The following is a 14943-nucleotide window of genomic DNA, read 5'->3' on the forward strand; positions in this document are numbered from 1 at the left end:
CATTGGCTTATTTCGGATTCACAAAATGTCTTTGTGAAGGTGCTATGTAAATTAGATATGGAAAAGGTGTATGATCATGTGAGTTGGGATTTTTTAATGTATATGCTCCAATGGTGTGGTTTCTTGGAGAAATGGAGAAAATAGATGAGGTATTGCATTTCAACTGTAAAGTTTTCCATTTTGATCAACGGTAGTCTTTCTGATTTCTTTGGAAGTTCTAGGGGGTTTCGGCAAGAGGACCCATTATCTCCATTGTTGTTTGATATTGTGATGGAGGCATTAAGTCGTATGTTGGATGTAACTGCCTCCACTGGGCAATTTTCAGGCTTTTCTGTGGGTGGTACAGCTAATCCTTCAATGATGGTGTCTCACCTTTTATTTGTAGATGACACACTGATTTTTTGTGAAGCTGAACCTTCTCAGATTGCTAATTTGATGGTGATTCTTGCTAGATTTGAGGAGGTGTCAGGGCTTTATATTAATTTGAGGAAATCTGAGTTGGTACCTGTTGGTGGGGTGCACAATTTGGAGGCTTTGGGGGGTCTATTGGGGTGTGGGCAATCTTCTCTGCCCTTGAAATATTTGGGTCTTCCATTAGGTACTAAGTTTAAAGATTTATCTGTTTGGAATCCTATCCTAGAGAGAATGGAGAGAAGATTAGCAGGTTGGAAGATACTGTATTTATCTAAAGGGGGTAAGATGACACTCATTAAAAGCTCATTCTCATCTTTACCTACATACTTCCTTTCCTTTCTCCCTTTACTGGGTAGGGTGATAAAGCGTATGGAGAAATTATAGAGAGATTTTCTGTGGAATGGGACTGGTGGTGAACCTAAAATACATTTAGTTAATTGGGTCAAGGTCTGTAAGTCTTTGCAGGTTGGAGGGGTTGGGTAACGTTTGGGAAGCTTTAATTCTGCCTTGCTAGGAAAATGATTGTGGAGGTATAGCATGGAGACTGATGCTTTATGAAGGAGGGTTATAGAGGCCAAATATGGGAATATTTGGGGTGGTTGGTGTACGAAAAAGGTGACAAGTCTTTATGCGGTTAGCCTATGGAGATACATTAGAAGTGGCTGGTTGATATTCTCTAAACTCCTTATATATAATGTGGGGGATGGTACTAGAGTGAAATTTTAGAAGCATGTGTGGTTCTGGGATTGTACTTTTCAAGAGGCCTTTCTAGAGTTTTATTATCTTAGTAGGTCAAAGGATTCCTTGATGGTTGAAGTTATGGGTTGGTCTGCTAGGAGGTTTCACTGGAATGTGCAGTTTCATTGTCTACCACAAGATTGGGAAGAAGAAGCCTTTGATCGATTTATGGGATTGGTCTATTCTTTGACAGTGAGGGGGTTTGGCCCAGATAAGGTTTGTTGGAAGCCTGCAAGGAACAGAGGTTTTGAGGTTAAACGATATTATAGTTTCTTCTACCCTCCTACTCTTGTTTCCTTCTTATGGAGAATGATATGGTAATCAAAGGTTCCTCCGAGGGTGGCTTTCTTTTATTGGTTTGCTTCCTTAGGTAGATCTTAACAACAGACAACCTTCATAAAAGACGTGTGTTAGTGCTTGACTGGTACTATATGTGTAAGAGATGTGGGAGTCGATGGATCATCTTCTACTTCATTGTCCCATAGCTTGGGAGTTGTTGTCCATGGTTTTCTGGTTGTTTGGTATTCAATAGATTATGCCTCATAATGTTCTTGGGTTGTTTGAGGCTTGGCAAGGGAAGTTTGTGCGACATCGTCACATTGATGTTTGGAGATTAGTGCCTCATTGCTTAATGTGGTGCATTTGGCGTGAAAAGAGTGCGAGGAGTTTTGAAGATTGTGAACGTTCTTTGCTAGAGATTAAGTCTTTCTTCTTGCACACTCTCTTTGAATGGAGTGTAGTCTTTTCTCATTTTTCTTGTTCTTCTTTTCCTATTTTTCTTGATCGTTGTACTTAGATCTTTTGATTTGTGCCCCATAGTACATCCCTAATGTAATTGGCTTGGCACTTTTTCTATTATCAATAATATCCTTACATTACTTATCAAAAAAATTTTTTGACATGTGGTTGCTGGCTGCCCCGAAGCTCTCTTTAAAATATACCCAAACAAGGTCAATACTCTCATTCCCTTCCCCCTAATCCCCTATCCTCCCCATCTATCTAAATACACTTTTAAGAGATCCTAAACCAAACAGTACATTTTGAGTGACTCAATACTTTACCTTAAGTTAACCATTTCTTCAATTTTGAATATGCCAAAATCAGGTCTCACTAGTCACAAAGTTTAATTAAGCAATCTTACAATGTAAGAGTAGATATTGATCTAGACATGATAAAAAATATTAACCAAAAATACAGCCTACTGATTAAACTACAAAGTATCATGGAAGTCAATGCCAACGCACCAAGCATGAAAATAAGTTTTGACAGTTTGACCAAAATGCAGGAATTTCAGGACCAACATCTCCTGTGTTTTGCTTACAGGGGTTCAGTTTCTCCTTCTTGACGCTCTGGAAAACATTTCTTTGATGCTCTTTGATTCTGTCTCCACTTTTGCCTTTTTAGCTTGCTTTCCAGTTCTTGTACTCTTTTTGTCGCTCCCTTTATCCTGATAAATAGTGCAGTATAAACAGTATGTATAATGTAAAATTATTTAACAGCAGAAGCCTGTAGCCATTTGTAGAACATATTTGCAGATAAATTTGGTTAAGGGCTATGTATGTCCAAAGTTAAAAAAGATCATATGTCATGGGTTAAAATAGAAAATGGCCCAAAGTGAATGGTTTAAAAGCATTGGAAAAATATTCAAATATCCTTCCTACAGAAACTTCAATTTTTTTCCGGGGGTTTTTTGGGAGTGGCTGGGCTACACAATAGGGGTAGCTCTCTCCTCCACCTATACCCACAGCCTATGTGAAGACTTGAACCAAGGTCTAACACAACATTAACAACTTCAGACTTTACCAGCACCAAGATTTTATAACAATCCACAGATGACCAGCAGGGAAGCAGACATATCATATCTTGAAATTGATTTACATAGCAAAGTGGCTTTAACTCTGAAAGTTCATACCTGTAAGACACTCTGAGACCCTGGGTTACTTTCTGTAACAGTTGAAAGGATTTCAACATCTGGTGCTTTTCTATTTGCCTCTGCTAAATCTAACCTGCAAACACGTTCGGTAAACTAGACTTGGTTAAAGCATCTTCAAAGAATACACTCTAATCATAAAAAGTTGTGTGATTGCAATACTTCCTAAATTCATACAAAAACAAGATTAGATGTAATAGTGTGTCAATGCGTTGAGGAAAAGTTAGAGAGGGAATACTTTAGATGGTTACACAGAAGCTTCAGCCAAGGCTCATCCTTCATGTACTCCCCCAAGATTGAAACTGCATCAGCTACTGCACCAGTAACAGGGGAATTAATGAAGAGAAACTGTAATTTCATGCCAAACCAAAGCAAGCACTCCCTCCCCTTTTTTCTAGTATGGGCAATGTTAAATAACCAGTTATAATACTCTTATGGTTTGTTTGACAATCAGATTATGTGGTATGAAAAGAAAATTAACTAATTGACATTAGTTCAACCGACGCCATCATTCTTCAACCTTTTATATATAGAAGGGGTTTAAGAACATTACAAAAGTTTTTGGAAGCATCAGTAACACAGGAGATGACTCACACAGAAGACAGGACTACATTTGGACCAATCACTAATGCATAAGCACTTCCAACTCAGTCAGTTCTACTGAGATCCAACTAACCAAGTCTTTTATTCAGCACAATAAACAAATAAATAAAGAAGTCTTGTATTTGCAGGTGTCAGGCGAGTGTATTCGTTTCCCACATCTCATGCACTTCCCAATACTAAAATTTATGGATTGTCTTCATTACTCGTGAGCTATGATGATATTCTAACTCATGTTTATGGTAGTCATCTGAACAACATAGATCTAGTTCCCTGCAAGGATTACAGGGAATTCAGTCCTAGAACTTATTTTTTGATTAACACCACAAGTCCTTGTACCATGTAAATTTTCTTTTTTTCTTGCTAAAAAGCCTAAAATACAATGCCATTCATACGGTGTTAATTGTGACTTCTAAAGCATCATGAAATATTTATTAACAATCAATTCATTATTTAATTGTAAAGGCCTCTGCCATGGGTAACCCAAGGCATCCCTAATGGTTAAGTAGATCAGTCCTAGTGCCTTCTTTTATAACACATTTTCCTTTTGACTTTCAGAATACAGGCCTATAACTTTGATGAAAATAGTTTTTCTATAGTGGGATGACATTGAGTTCTACAGGCAGAGAGTTAGTGCTCATGCATGCTACCATGCCCGCAGTTTTCAATGCTACAAAGTTCTTATTATATTAAGCATAACATAGATTCATCATTCTGTTCATCTCTAAATTAAATATACTCATGAAAAATTCCATAAGTCCTATATAATAATAGATAGCAAATTCATGATATGAACAAGGTAACTTTTTTACTAAAATTATACATGTGTCTTTCTCTTGCCGTGCAGCATAGTTTTTGTCCAATACAGAAAGAGTCTTTTTTAGCTCACATACCTGCAGTTACAAAATACATATAACATTACCAAAAAAATCCTTATAAGTATCACCATATTAAATGGATACAAGATATTTAATAGCTTTCAGTCATAACTGCAAGGGTTTGAAGGTGAGGAGATAAAAAGCCACAAACATTGGCTAAGATATGACGAGAATTTTTCCCTAACAAAGAAGTAATCACAACCACTAATTAAGATATAATCTAATTGTTCTAAATCTGTCCTACAGCAGTAACATGCCTATTTAAAAAGTTACATGACTCATTAGTAGTCAATTTATTAACAATCAATTCATTATTTAATTGTAAAGGCCTCTGCCATGGGTAACCCAAGGCATCCCTAATGGTTAAGTAGATCAGTCCTAGTGCCTTCTTTTATAACACATTTTCCTTTTGACTTTCAGAATACAGGCCTATAACTTTGATGAAAATAGTTTTTCTATAGTGGGATGACATTGAGTTCTACAGGCAGAGAGTTAGTGCTCATGCATGCTACCATGCCCGCAGTTTTCAATGCTACAAAGTTCTTATTATATTAAGCATAACATAGATTCATCATTCTGTTCATCTCTAAATTAAATATACTGATGAAAAATTCCATAAGTCCTATATAATAATAGATAGCAAATTCATGATATGAACAAGGTAACTTTTTTACTAAAATTATACATGTGTCTTTCTCTTGCCGTGCAGCATAGTTTTTGTCCAATACAGAAAGAGTCTTTTTTAGCTCACATACCTGCAGTTACAAAATACATATAACATTACCAAAAAAATCCTTATAAGTATCACCATATTAAATGGATACAAGATATTTAATAGCTTTCAGTCATAACTGCAAGGGTTTGAAGGTGAGCAGATAAAAAGCCACAAACATTGGCTAAGATATGACGAGAATTTTTCCCTAACAAAGAAGTAATCACAACCACTAATTAAGATATAATCTAATTGTTCTAAATCTGTCCTACAGCAGTAACATGCCTATTTAAAAAGTTACATGACTCATTAGTAGTCTCGAGAGTAATTAAAAAGTCAAATGAATTGTAACATAAAAACTCAAAAGATTAACATAAGAAAAATACAGATTTTAAGACATTTAAAAAAAAAAAAAAAAAACAGCTAAAAGGAACCAAGATTGGTCACAAAAGCTAAATTATGGGTGCCTAGGCTTCCTTTTAGTGTCCCTCTTTGGATCCTCATATATTTGTGAAAAGTATTGTTCAAAACTCAATGCATCATCATGCAACATGTAGGGCTCTGATGCAGATATGATCATATAGTGTGTACAGCTGACAGAAAGGTCAGATTTATTGATCTAAAACATTTGGATGTTAGATTAGTGTTAATGAGGTCTCTTACCCAAATGCTTATAAAAAATAAACAAAGGTAGGCTCTTCCAGTTTGGCACATCCTCAGACTAAAATTTAGTTTAAGAAGATGAAGACGGACCTTGTGGTATAACCAAGCTAGAACCTTTGAGTCATCAAGCCTAAAAAATTTTGATGATCCAATTTCTGCACATACACAGAGAGGGAGAGAAGCATTATTCAAACTATATCCAGTAGACAAAAATATGAAATAGTGTTTATTCACTCAAAAGTATTATTAAAAAATTTGTATTGAAATACAGTTATATAAGAGTTTATCAGACATTAGATGGTATCAGGACAGCAGATAATAAGTTACAACTGATAAATGAAAACTGTAGATTAGATGAGCATCTTGGGGGTGGGACCTATGTTTAGCCTCTAAAGTTTCACAATGTTCAATATTATTTAAATCTCACCACTCCGGATAGATATCTTGTCTCATTCCAGGAACAGATAGCATGGTCAGGTTTCGATTTGTCAATTGATTGCATGCCAAAACTGTGGTAATTTAAGTCTGGTCCCAACCACCTAAATTCAAGCCACAACTACAAAAGACATTTACTGTCAGATTGGGAACTCCTTATTTCTGTAATCTCATACCAGCACATAACCCCCCACATCCCCCCCCAAAAAAAAAAATACAAGAAAAAAACATTTTAAGCAATGTATTCTAGCAAGCCTCTAACTACGATTTGCATTTAGAAAAGTTACTTATGAAAAAAATAAAATAGTGCATGTGGCAGGCCACCTTTGACATCACAAAGTACTTGCATAGAATTCTCTGCAATAGATAATAAATGTTGATATCCAGGATAGCCGCTAATGAAAACTATCTCATCCAATTGCCTGAACTTCCCTGGATCATCTCCCTTCTGCATTGATTTCAAAGGAATATCGCTTCCAGTAAGGTTAAAAGAAATCTAACTAATTAAAACAAAAAGGTTGGCATTCAATAGCTGGTACAGAACCTAGAAGATATTAAACTGTGACAAATCAGAACTAGGAAAAAATACACATGTAGATCTAATAGCTAGGAACAAGTCTAAGGACAGGATCTTTCTCTAGGAAACAGGGAGCATAGTTAAAGCAGTGAGGTATCAAAGACATAATCTAAATGGTATATCATGATTGAAACTAAATAGATATTTTTGGAATAATTAAAAAGGGAAAAATCAGAACAGGATATTTGTCTTTGATCTTATAAATTTTAATTGTACCTTCATTCTAGCTTCCTCAAAAATGGGCAGAAAAATAAAAACAGGATCAACTGGAGTTGCGGTATATAGGCTGCCATCTGTATTGGAAAAAAAGAGCTACATATAGTTAGAATTGCTGGAAAGACAAAAAAAAAAAAAAAAAAAATAGAATTCAAAATCAAATAGAGGAATCAGAAGTTTCAAGGTGACCCAGGACAAAACAGAAAAATCCACTACAACCGCTCATGAACCACATTAAAGAACTAGATAATGATAACAGAACTAGCACAAAAAAGAGAAATAAAGCAAAATAATTTATTTAATGTAAATGATGAAGTGTAACAATAGAGAAATGAAATATAATGGTAGGTTGCAATTATTTCTCATGACATGTACTTGATGGTGATATATATATCCACTCCAAATTAAAATTTCCTACAAAGCAAATTGAGAACTGTAATCGTGCAAATCTAGCATCTACCTTCACAAACATAATCCCCCACAAACCAAGATCCAACCAGGACAAAACAGAAAAATCCACTACAACCGCTCATGAACCACATTAAAGAACTAGATAATGATAACAGAACTAGCACAAAAAAGAGAAATAAAGCAAAATAATTTATTTAATGTAAATGATGAAGTGTAACAATAGAGAAATGAAATATAATGGTAGGTTGCAATTATTTCTCATGACATGTACTTGATGGTGATATATATATCCACTCCAAATTAAAATTTCCTACAAAGCAAATTGAGAACTGTAATCGTGCAAATCTAGCATCTACCTTCACAAACATAATCCCCCACAAACCAAGATCCATAGGATTGCTTAAACCAGTGAAGTTCTTGAAGCAGCCCATTGACTAGGAGATAGCAAGCTGTGTTTCCTGTCAAATTAGTGAAAAGATTTAAAAGTTTGAACATCTTAGCTTATAAATGAGAAATGTTAACAACTTCTGAATATATTTAATTGGAAAATGTCACTGTAGAAATAACTTAACCAAACAGAGCATTAGTCTATTTATCTTGTCTTTCCTCCAACAATCTCGAACTCCTCAAGGATGATGTTACATAACGAAATCTTCAATTCAAGAAGTCTTTAAAAAAGAAAATATATCTTAAAATTCAAGAAAAGGGGGAAAAAAAAAAACTAAGGAGAGATTTTCTTTTTTTCTTTTTGATGACATAAGAGAATTGATGACATAGGAGAACTTCACTCAGATTAGTTGCAAGTAAGTCGCAGAGCACACTATACAACATCACTGTTAATCAAACTGCTGCGGGCAACTAACTCCACCCGCCAAAACCAGTTACTGGGGGCGAGGAGATAAAGTTTTAAAAGACAAAACAAAACAAAACTCATAAATCATATCAACAACACCTAATAGAAATAGGGATAGAGTTGAATATATTAAAAAAAATTAGTTAACTAAAAAACTGATAATAAGAGCAGGGAGAGAGACATGTTGCACATACTTGATTTCGGATGGCGAAGTGATAGCATTTGTCCAATACCATTTCCTGTTTCCCCTGGGACTATAATTTTTACAGCCAAAAGCATCAGTCCTTAGCAAAAATATAGAATCACAAAAAAAATCACCCTTTGATTGTTATGACTGCATTATTGACTATGATGCTGTGAGCACTTCATAAATGAAAGTACATAATAAACTAAAGAGTTCTCTTAAAAGCTAAACATACATAACAGTAGTAAACACAAATGCGAATCAGTCCCCACCCACAGACCAGAGTGAGAGAGAGACATAGAAGAAGAAGAAGAAGAAGAAGAAAATGAAAGGGAATGCAGTGGTAATTACCAGGAGCAATAAGAAGACGAGTTTCATCAACACCTTCCCACCAAGCCATGGAAATTTCAGCAAAAGCTTTTCAACCCTAGCTCAGCTCAGCTCAGCTGTGCAGAGAAAAGCAAACACAACAAAACAAATACAACAACAACGACATGTCGTTTTTTAACTGGGTTTGAAGTCGAGTACCGCGCCTTTTTTTTTTTTTTTTTTTTTTTTGAATCTAAGCTGTTTCAGTTGGTAGTTGAGGAAGGTGGGAATTTTTTCTCCCTTCAGATTTTTGAACGGGGAAAATACTACATGCAATCGGTTCTTATGGGTAAGAGTGCAGCACTTTGGTTAATGAGAAGTTTGGAACACATCGTGATTGGGGTTAATCTGATGCAATTCTTTACGTTCAGGGAAGGTGATATTGCATACACATTACAACGGGGGTCCAACTCGTTTAGGCAATATTTATTAGTGACAGAACTTAAGGTAGGTGGGTTGCGGAGAACTATCATTATTCCAGCTAGAAAGTTTCAACAAGGATGGAGAACCTTTGGGATTGAATTAAGAAGAAGATTGGAACCTTCCCAATATGCGTTAGGTGGACTAAATTTTGTACCGTATAAGCCTAAGCAGATCCCAAAGTATCTTGCTGCCAGGTCCTTTGTGGAAGCTGTCAAAGCTCCAGTGCAGGCAAGTTCGAAGCCTACTTAGCAGCCATTCATCAAAGAAAAGGCCAAGGATGGTGTCGTGGAGAAGAGAATGGAGTTTCCGAGAAACAATTCTCATATACAGGTAGCTAGAAGTTTTCTCCCGTCAGTCGTGGGTGATGGTGAGGGTGGAGAAGGTGGTATTAAAGGTAAGAATATTTTTGTGGGTATTAAAGGTAAGAATATTTTTGTGGCTAAAATCCAGGAAGGAAATAATGTCAGTCTTCCTTTGAAGTTCAATTCAAATTCAAATATTGTTGAGTTTGGAAAGGTTCTTGATTCTAGGAAGTCACATTGGTTAGGGAGAGGGTTGATTGTGGCTGTGAATGAGTTTGGAAAGAGGCGAGTATCTTGGGATGGTGTTAAGAACGGCAAGCGAGCTGGCAAATGGGTGGCAAGGGAGAGTTTTAATGCCCAGAATACAAAACTGGGGCTGGGCCCATCTAATCAAAATGCCCAAGGTTCTCTGTTGGGTAGTAAAAACACTGCGTTGGGCCTGGGTTTGTCAAGCCCATCTTCTTTTGAGGCTGGCGAGAGCTCCCTTAGTGGCCTAACTATCCTGGAACCTTCTGATTAGTGCTGTCTCTCTATCCCGAGCCCAAGTAAGAGTGAATGGAATACCATGAAGGAACAAGTGAGCTCAGTGATCTCGCCAAAGTTATCGAGGAAGCCTATGATATTGCCGGAGGTACACTTGGACATGACCTCCTCATTAGAAGTGATAAAAGTGGCAGGTGAGGGTGGTTAGCACAGTCCGAGACAAGTTGCTCAGCCATCCACTCTGCCGTTTGGACCAGCGATGGTGGCCCATGCATCCTACGAGCTGGTGTTGGCTGTTGGTGTTGCGAGTGGGTCTCTTAAGCTGTCGGCGGTGCACTCGGCCTTTGTTTCCTTTATTACAGTGTCGGATGTGACAGCTGCAAATGGATGTGGTGGTCCAAGAAGCCAGAATCAGACCAATGAACCGGTTTCGATCACTACTACCCTGATAGTGTCGGAGTTGGGGAATTTGACCCCTTAGGTGGCAACGGAAGGTGGGGATGTGGATTTTGTGGGTCCAGAGGGTTCGGGCACTACTAAAAACGATTCTGATCTTGAAGGAGTGCATATACTTGGATAAGTCTTAAGGTAATTTCAAAGACTGGATGTTACAATTGCATGATGGGCGACAGTTAGCATTGCCATTGTCACTATATTGTTCTCCAGATGGCATGTCAGTTTACTCAAGCATGGAGGAAGAGTGTGTCCAAGGAATTGCTGCTATTGCTAATGAAGGGCAGAGGGTTAGTTGGGCAAATGAGGGTGAGGGGCTAGTAGTCTCTGTATGTGGTGCCTGGGTCAAAGAATGTGATGTGGGAATTGAATGAAAGGTTGATGTCTTGGGAGAGAGGTGGTGAGCCATTAGTTGTGGTACCATTGGCCACTGAAGGTCCTTTGGAGTCAGTGTCTAGTCTTGTAAAGGAGATTGGATGTAAGGAAAGTGTTGATAACTCTCAGCTATCACAATAGGTAACCAATATGATTAACCTTTTTAAGAAATCTGTGGGCACTTCTTTGGAAGGTTTTGAGGAGCAAATTACAGGATTGTTATTAGCTATTTAGGCCAGAAAAAAAAGATAAACAGAAACATCTGGTGGACGAAATTGGTCAAGTTAAGCCAGAAAGGTCGGGAGTTGAAAATTTTGATGTCATCTTTGAATGTTAAGTATGATCTAAATAAATTGAGTGAAAGTATGGAACGGGTTGTTGTGCTTCATCAATGAGTTTGAAGATTATTTATTGGAATGTAAGAGGGTTGAATGAGCAAGATAAAAGGCTCAGGGTTAGAAATTTGATTAGGAAATGGGGGCCGGATGTGGTTTGTCTTCAAGAAACCAAAATGGAGCTGATAAATAGAGTGGTGATTCGTAGTTTATGGGGTGGCCAACATGTTGATTGGTCTTACTTAGGTTCTTGTGGAGCTTCCGGAGGGGTGTTATTGATGTGGGACACTCGAGTTGTGAATAAAATAGAGGAAGCAGTGGGGAGATTTTCGATTTCTTGTAAATTTACAAGTGTGTTAAATCGGTTTGTATGGGCTTTTACTAGTGTTTATGGTTCTAATGTGCACCAAGACATGAGGTTTTTATGGGAGGAACTATGTGGTTTGAACAGCTGGTGGAGTGTTCTATGGTGTGTGGGTGGTGACTTTAATGTGGTTAGGTTTCCTTCCGAACGAGAGGGGTCTACTTCTTTCACTGCTGCCATGCGGGAGTTTTCTAATTTTATTTCGGAACAAGGCCTCATTGATATGCCTTTGCAAGGGGGGACTTTCACTTGGTCAAATTCTCGAGAAGTTGCCTCGAAGGCTAGGCTGGACAGATTCTTGTTTTCTGTAGATTGGGAGGATAAGTTTCCAACAGTCTCTCAAAGACGGATGTCTAGATTGTGCTCGGATCATTTCCTAATTGTCCTTGAGTGTGGATCTTTTCAGAGAGTTTAGATTTGAGAATATGTGGGTTAAGGATGAGGGTTTTGTGGATAGGGTTTGGTCTTGGTGGGAATCTTATCAGTTTTGAGGAGCATCGAGTTTTGTTTTAGCCAATAAATTAAAACTTTTAAAAAATGATTTGAAAAGATGGAATGTGGAAGTGTTTGGTCATGTTGAAGTTTGGATTAAAAAATTGTGGAAGGACCTGAGTGTTCTTGAGAATATGGAGGATAGTCGAGGTTTATCAACAGAGGAAACAGTAGAAGTGGGAAGAATTTGTGATGAGTTAGAAAAAGCTACTCTGTTGGAAGAAATATGTTGGAGGCAAAAATCTAGGGTTCTCTGTGTTAGGGAAGGAGACAAGAATACTAAATTCTTCCACCGTATAGCTAACTCTCACAAGAGAGTTAATTCTATTGATAGGCTTATGGTGAATGGGGAGTTGTCTTCAGACCCAGTAGCTATAGCAGATTGTATCTTTCAGTTTTATAGGCAGCTCTATTTTGAGGATGTGGCTCATAGACCTATCTTAGATGATGTGGATTTTTTTAGCATCTTAGTGGAAGATGCAAATTAGCTAGATAGGCCTTTTGAGGAGGAAGAGGTGTTTGGGATGATCAATGATTTTAATGGTGATAAGGCTCCTAGCCCGGATGGTTTTTCCATGGCATTCTTCCAGTCTTCCTGGTGTGTTTTGAAAACAGATATTATGGCTGTATTCCACAATTTTCATACTCAGGCTGTGTTTGAGAAGAGTCTTAATGTTTCATTCCTTGGCTTTATTCCCAAGAAAGTGGATGTTGTGGAGGTAAAGGACTTTAGGCCTATTAGCTTAGTTGGTGGGATTTATAAGATTATTTCTAAAGTGTTGGCTAATCGGCTTCGTAGGGTGGCACATTGGCTTATTTCGGATTCACAAAATATCTTTGTGAAGGGTAGACAAATTTTGGACTCCGTCTTGATTGCTTCTGAATGTATTGATAGTAGAATGAAGTCAGGAGTTTTAGGGGTGCTATGTAAATTAGATATGGAAAAGGTGTATGATCATGTGAGTTGGGATTTTTTAATGTATATGCTCCAACGGTGTGGTTTCTCAGAGAAATGGAGAAAATAGATGAGGTATTGCATTTCAACTGTAAAGTTTTCCATTTTGATCAACGGTAGTCCTTCTGATTTCTTTGGAAGTTCTAGGGGATTTCGGCAAGAGGACCCATTATCTCCATTGTTGTTTGATATTGTGATAGAGGCATTAAGTCGTATGTTGGATATGGCTGCCTCCACTGGGCAATTCTCAGGCTTTTCTGTGGGTGGTACGGCTAGTCCTTCAATGATGCTATCTCACCTTTTATTTGTAGATGACATTCTGATTTTTTGTGAAGCTGAACCTTCTCAGATTGCTAATTTGATGGCGATTCTTGCTAGATTTGAGGTGTCAAGACTTCATATTAATTTGGGAAAATTTGAGTTGGTATCTGTTGGTGGGGTGCACAATTTGGAGGCTTTGGTGGGTCTATTGGGGTGTGGGCAATCTTCTCTGCCCTTGAAATATTTTGGTCTTCCATTAGGTACTAAGTTTAAGGATTTATCTGTTTGGAATCTTATCCTAGAGAGAATGGAGAGGAGATTAGCAGGTTGGAAGATACTGTATTTATCTAAAGGGGGTAAGATGACACTCATTAAAAGCTCACTCTCGTCTTTACCTACATACTTCCTTTCCCTTCTCCCTTTACTGGGTAAGGTCGTAAAGCGTATGGAGAAATTATAGAGAGATTTTCTATGGACTGGAACTGGTGGTGAACCTAAAATACATTTAGTTAATTGGGTCAAGGTCTGTAAGTCTTTGCAGGTTGGAGGGGTTGGGTAACGTTTGGGAAGCTTTAATTCTGCCTTGCTAGGAAAATGATTGTGGAGGTATAGCATGAAGATTGATGCTTTATGGAGAAGGGTTATAGAGGCCAAATATGGGAATATTTGGGGTGGTTGGTGTACGAAAAAGGTGACAAGTCCTTATGAGGTCAACCTATGGAGATACATTAGAAGTGGCTGGTTTAACTTCTCTAAACTCCTTATATATGATGTGAGGGATGGTACTAGAGTAAAATTTTGGAAGCATGTGTGGTGCGGGGATTGTACTTTCCAAGAGGTCTTTCTAGAGATTTATTGTCTTAGTAGGTCAAAGGATTCCTCGGTGGTTGAAGTTATGGGTTGGTCTGCTGGGAGGTTTCCCTAGAATGTGCAGTTTCATCGTCTACCACAAGATTGGGAAGAAGAAGCCTTTGATCGATTTATGGGATTGGTCTATTCTTTGACGGTGCGGGGGTTTGGCCTAGATAAGGTTTGTTGGAAGCCTACAAGGAATATAGGTTTTGAGGTTAAACGATATTATAGTTTCTTCTACCCTCCTACTCTTGTTTCCTTCCTATGGAGAATGATATGGCAATCGAAGGTTCCTCCAAGGGTGGCTTTCTTTTCTTGGTTTGCTTCCTTAGGTAAAATCTTAACAACAGACAACCTTTATAAAAGACATGTGTTAGTGCTTGACTGGTGCTATATGTGTAAGAAATGTGGGGAGTCGATGGATCATCTTCTACTTCATTGCCCCATAGCTTGGGAGTTGTTGTTTATGGTTTTCTGGTTGTTTGGTATTCAATAGATTATGCCTCATAATGTTCTTGGGTTGTTAGGCTTGGCAAGGGAAGTTTGTGCGACATCGTCACATTGATGTTTGGAGATTAGTGCCTCGTTGCTTAATGTGGTGCATTTGGCGTGAAAGGAATGCGAGGAGCTTTGAAGATTGTGAACGTTCTTTGCTAGAGATTAAGTCT

The 14943-nt window shown here is 37.8% G+C and overlaps 1 protein-coding gene across 1 annotated transcript; it reads right to left on the minus strand.

Annotated features, from left to right (window-relative positions):
• Positions 1–2208: 2208 nt before the first annotated feature.
• LOC112002258 (uncharacterized) lies at positions 2209–9106 on the minus strand. The gene is made up of 10 exons (XM_065775480.1): positions 8963–9106; positions 8622–8681; positions 7931–8032; positions 7164–7240; positions 6695–6818; positions 6026–6090; positions 5246–5315; positions 3321–3396; positions 3065–3158; positions 2209–2599 (listed from the first exon to the last, which is right to left on the minus strand). The coding sequence occupies exons 1-10, from the start codon at positions 9009–9011 to the stop codon at positions 2480–2482; spliced, it is 837 nt and encodes a 278-aa protein (XP_065631552.1). The 5' UTR covers positions 9012–9106; the 3' UTR covers positions 2209–2479.
• Positions 9107–14943: the final 5837 nt, after the last annotated feature.

This window comes from Quercus suber, unplaced genomic scaffold (assembly GCF_002906115.3).
Source record: "Quercus suber isolate HL8 unplaced genomic scaffold, Cork oak 2.0 scaffold_112, whole genome shotgun sequence".
NCBI lineage: Eukaryota > Viridiplantae > Streptophyta > Magnoliopsida > Fagales > Fagaceae > Quercus > Quercus suber.

What these genes read in the sequence shown, in the direction of transcription:
- LOC112002258 (XM_065775480.1), bottom strand. Translation starts at nt 9,011, where the DNA reads ATGGCTTGGTGGGAAGGTGTTGATGAAACTCGTCTTCTTATTGCTCCT. An exon ending in ACGGCAAGAGAAAGACACAT is followed by an intron (nt 3,397 to 5,245) that starts GTATAATTTTAG and finishes TTACTGGTGCAG; the next exon opens with TAGCTGATGCAGTTTCAATC. An exon ending in CTTCTGTGTAACCATCTAAA is followed by an intron (nt 3,159 to 3,320) that starts GTATTCCCTCTC and finishes ACGTGTTTGCAG; the next exon opens with GTTAGATTTAGCAGAGGCAA.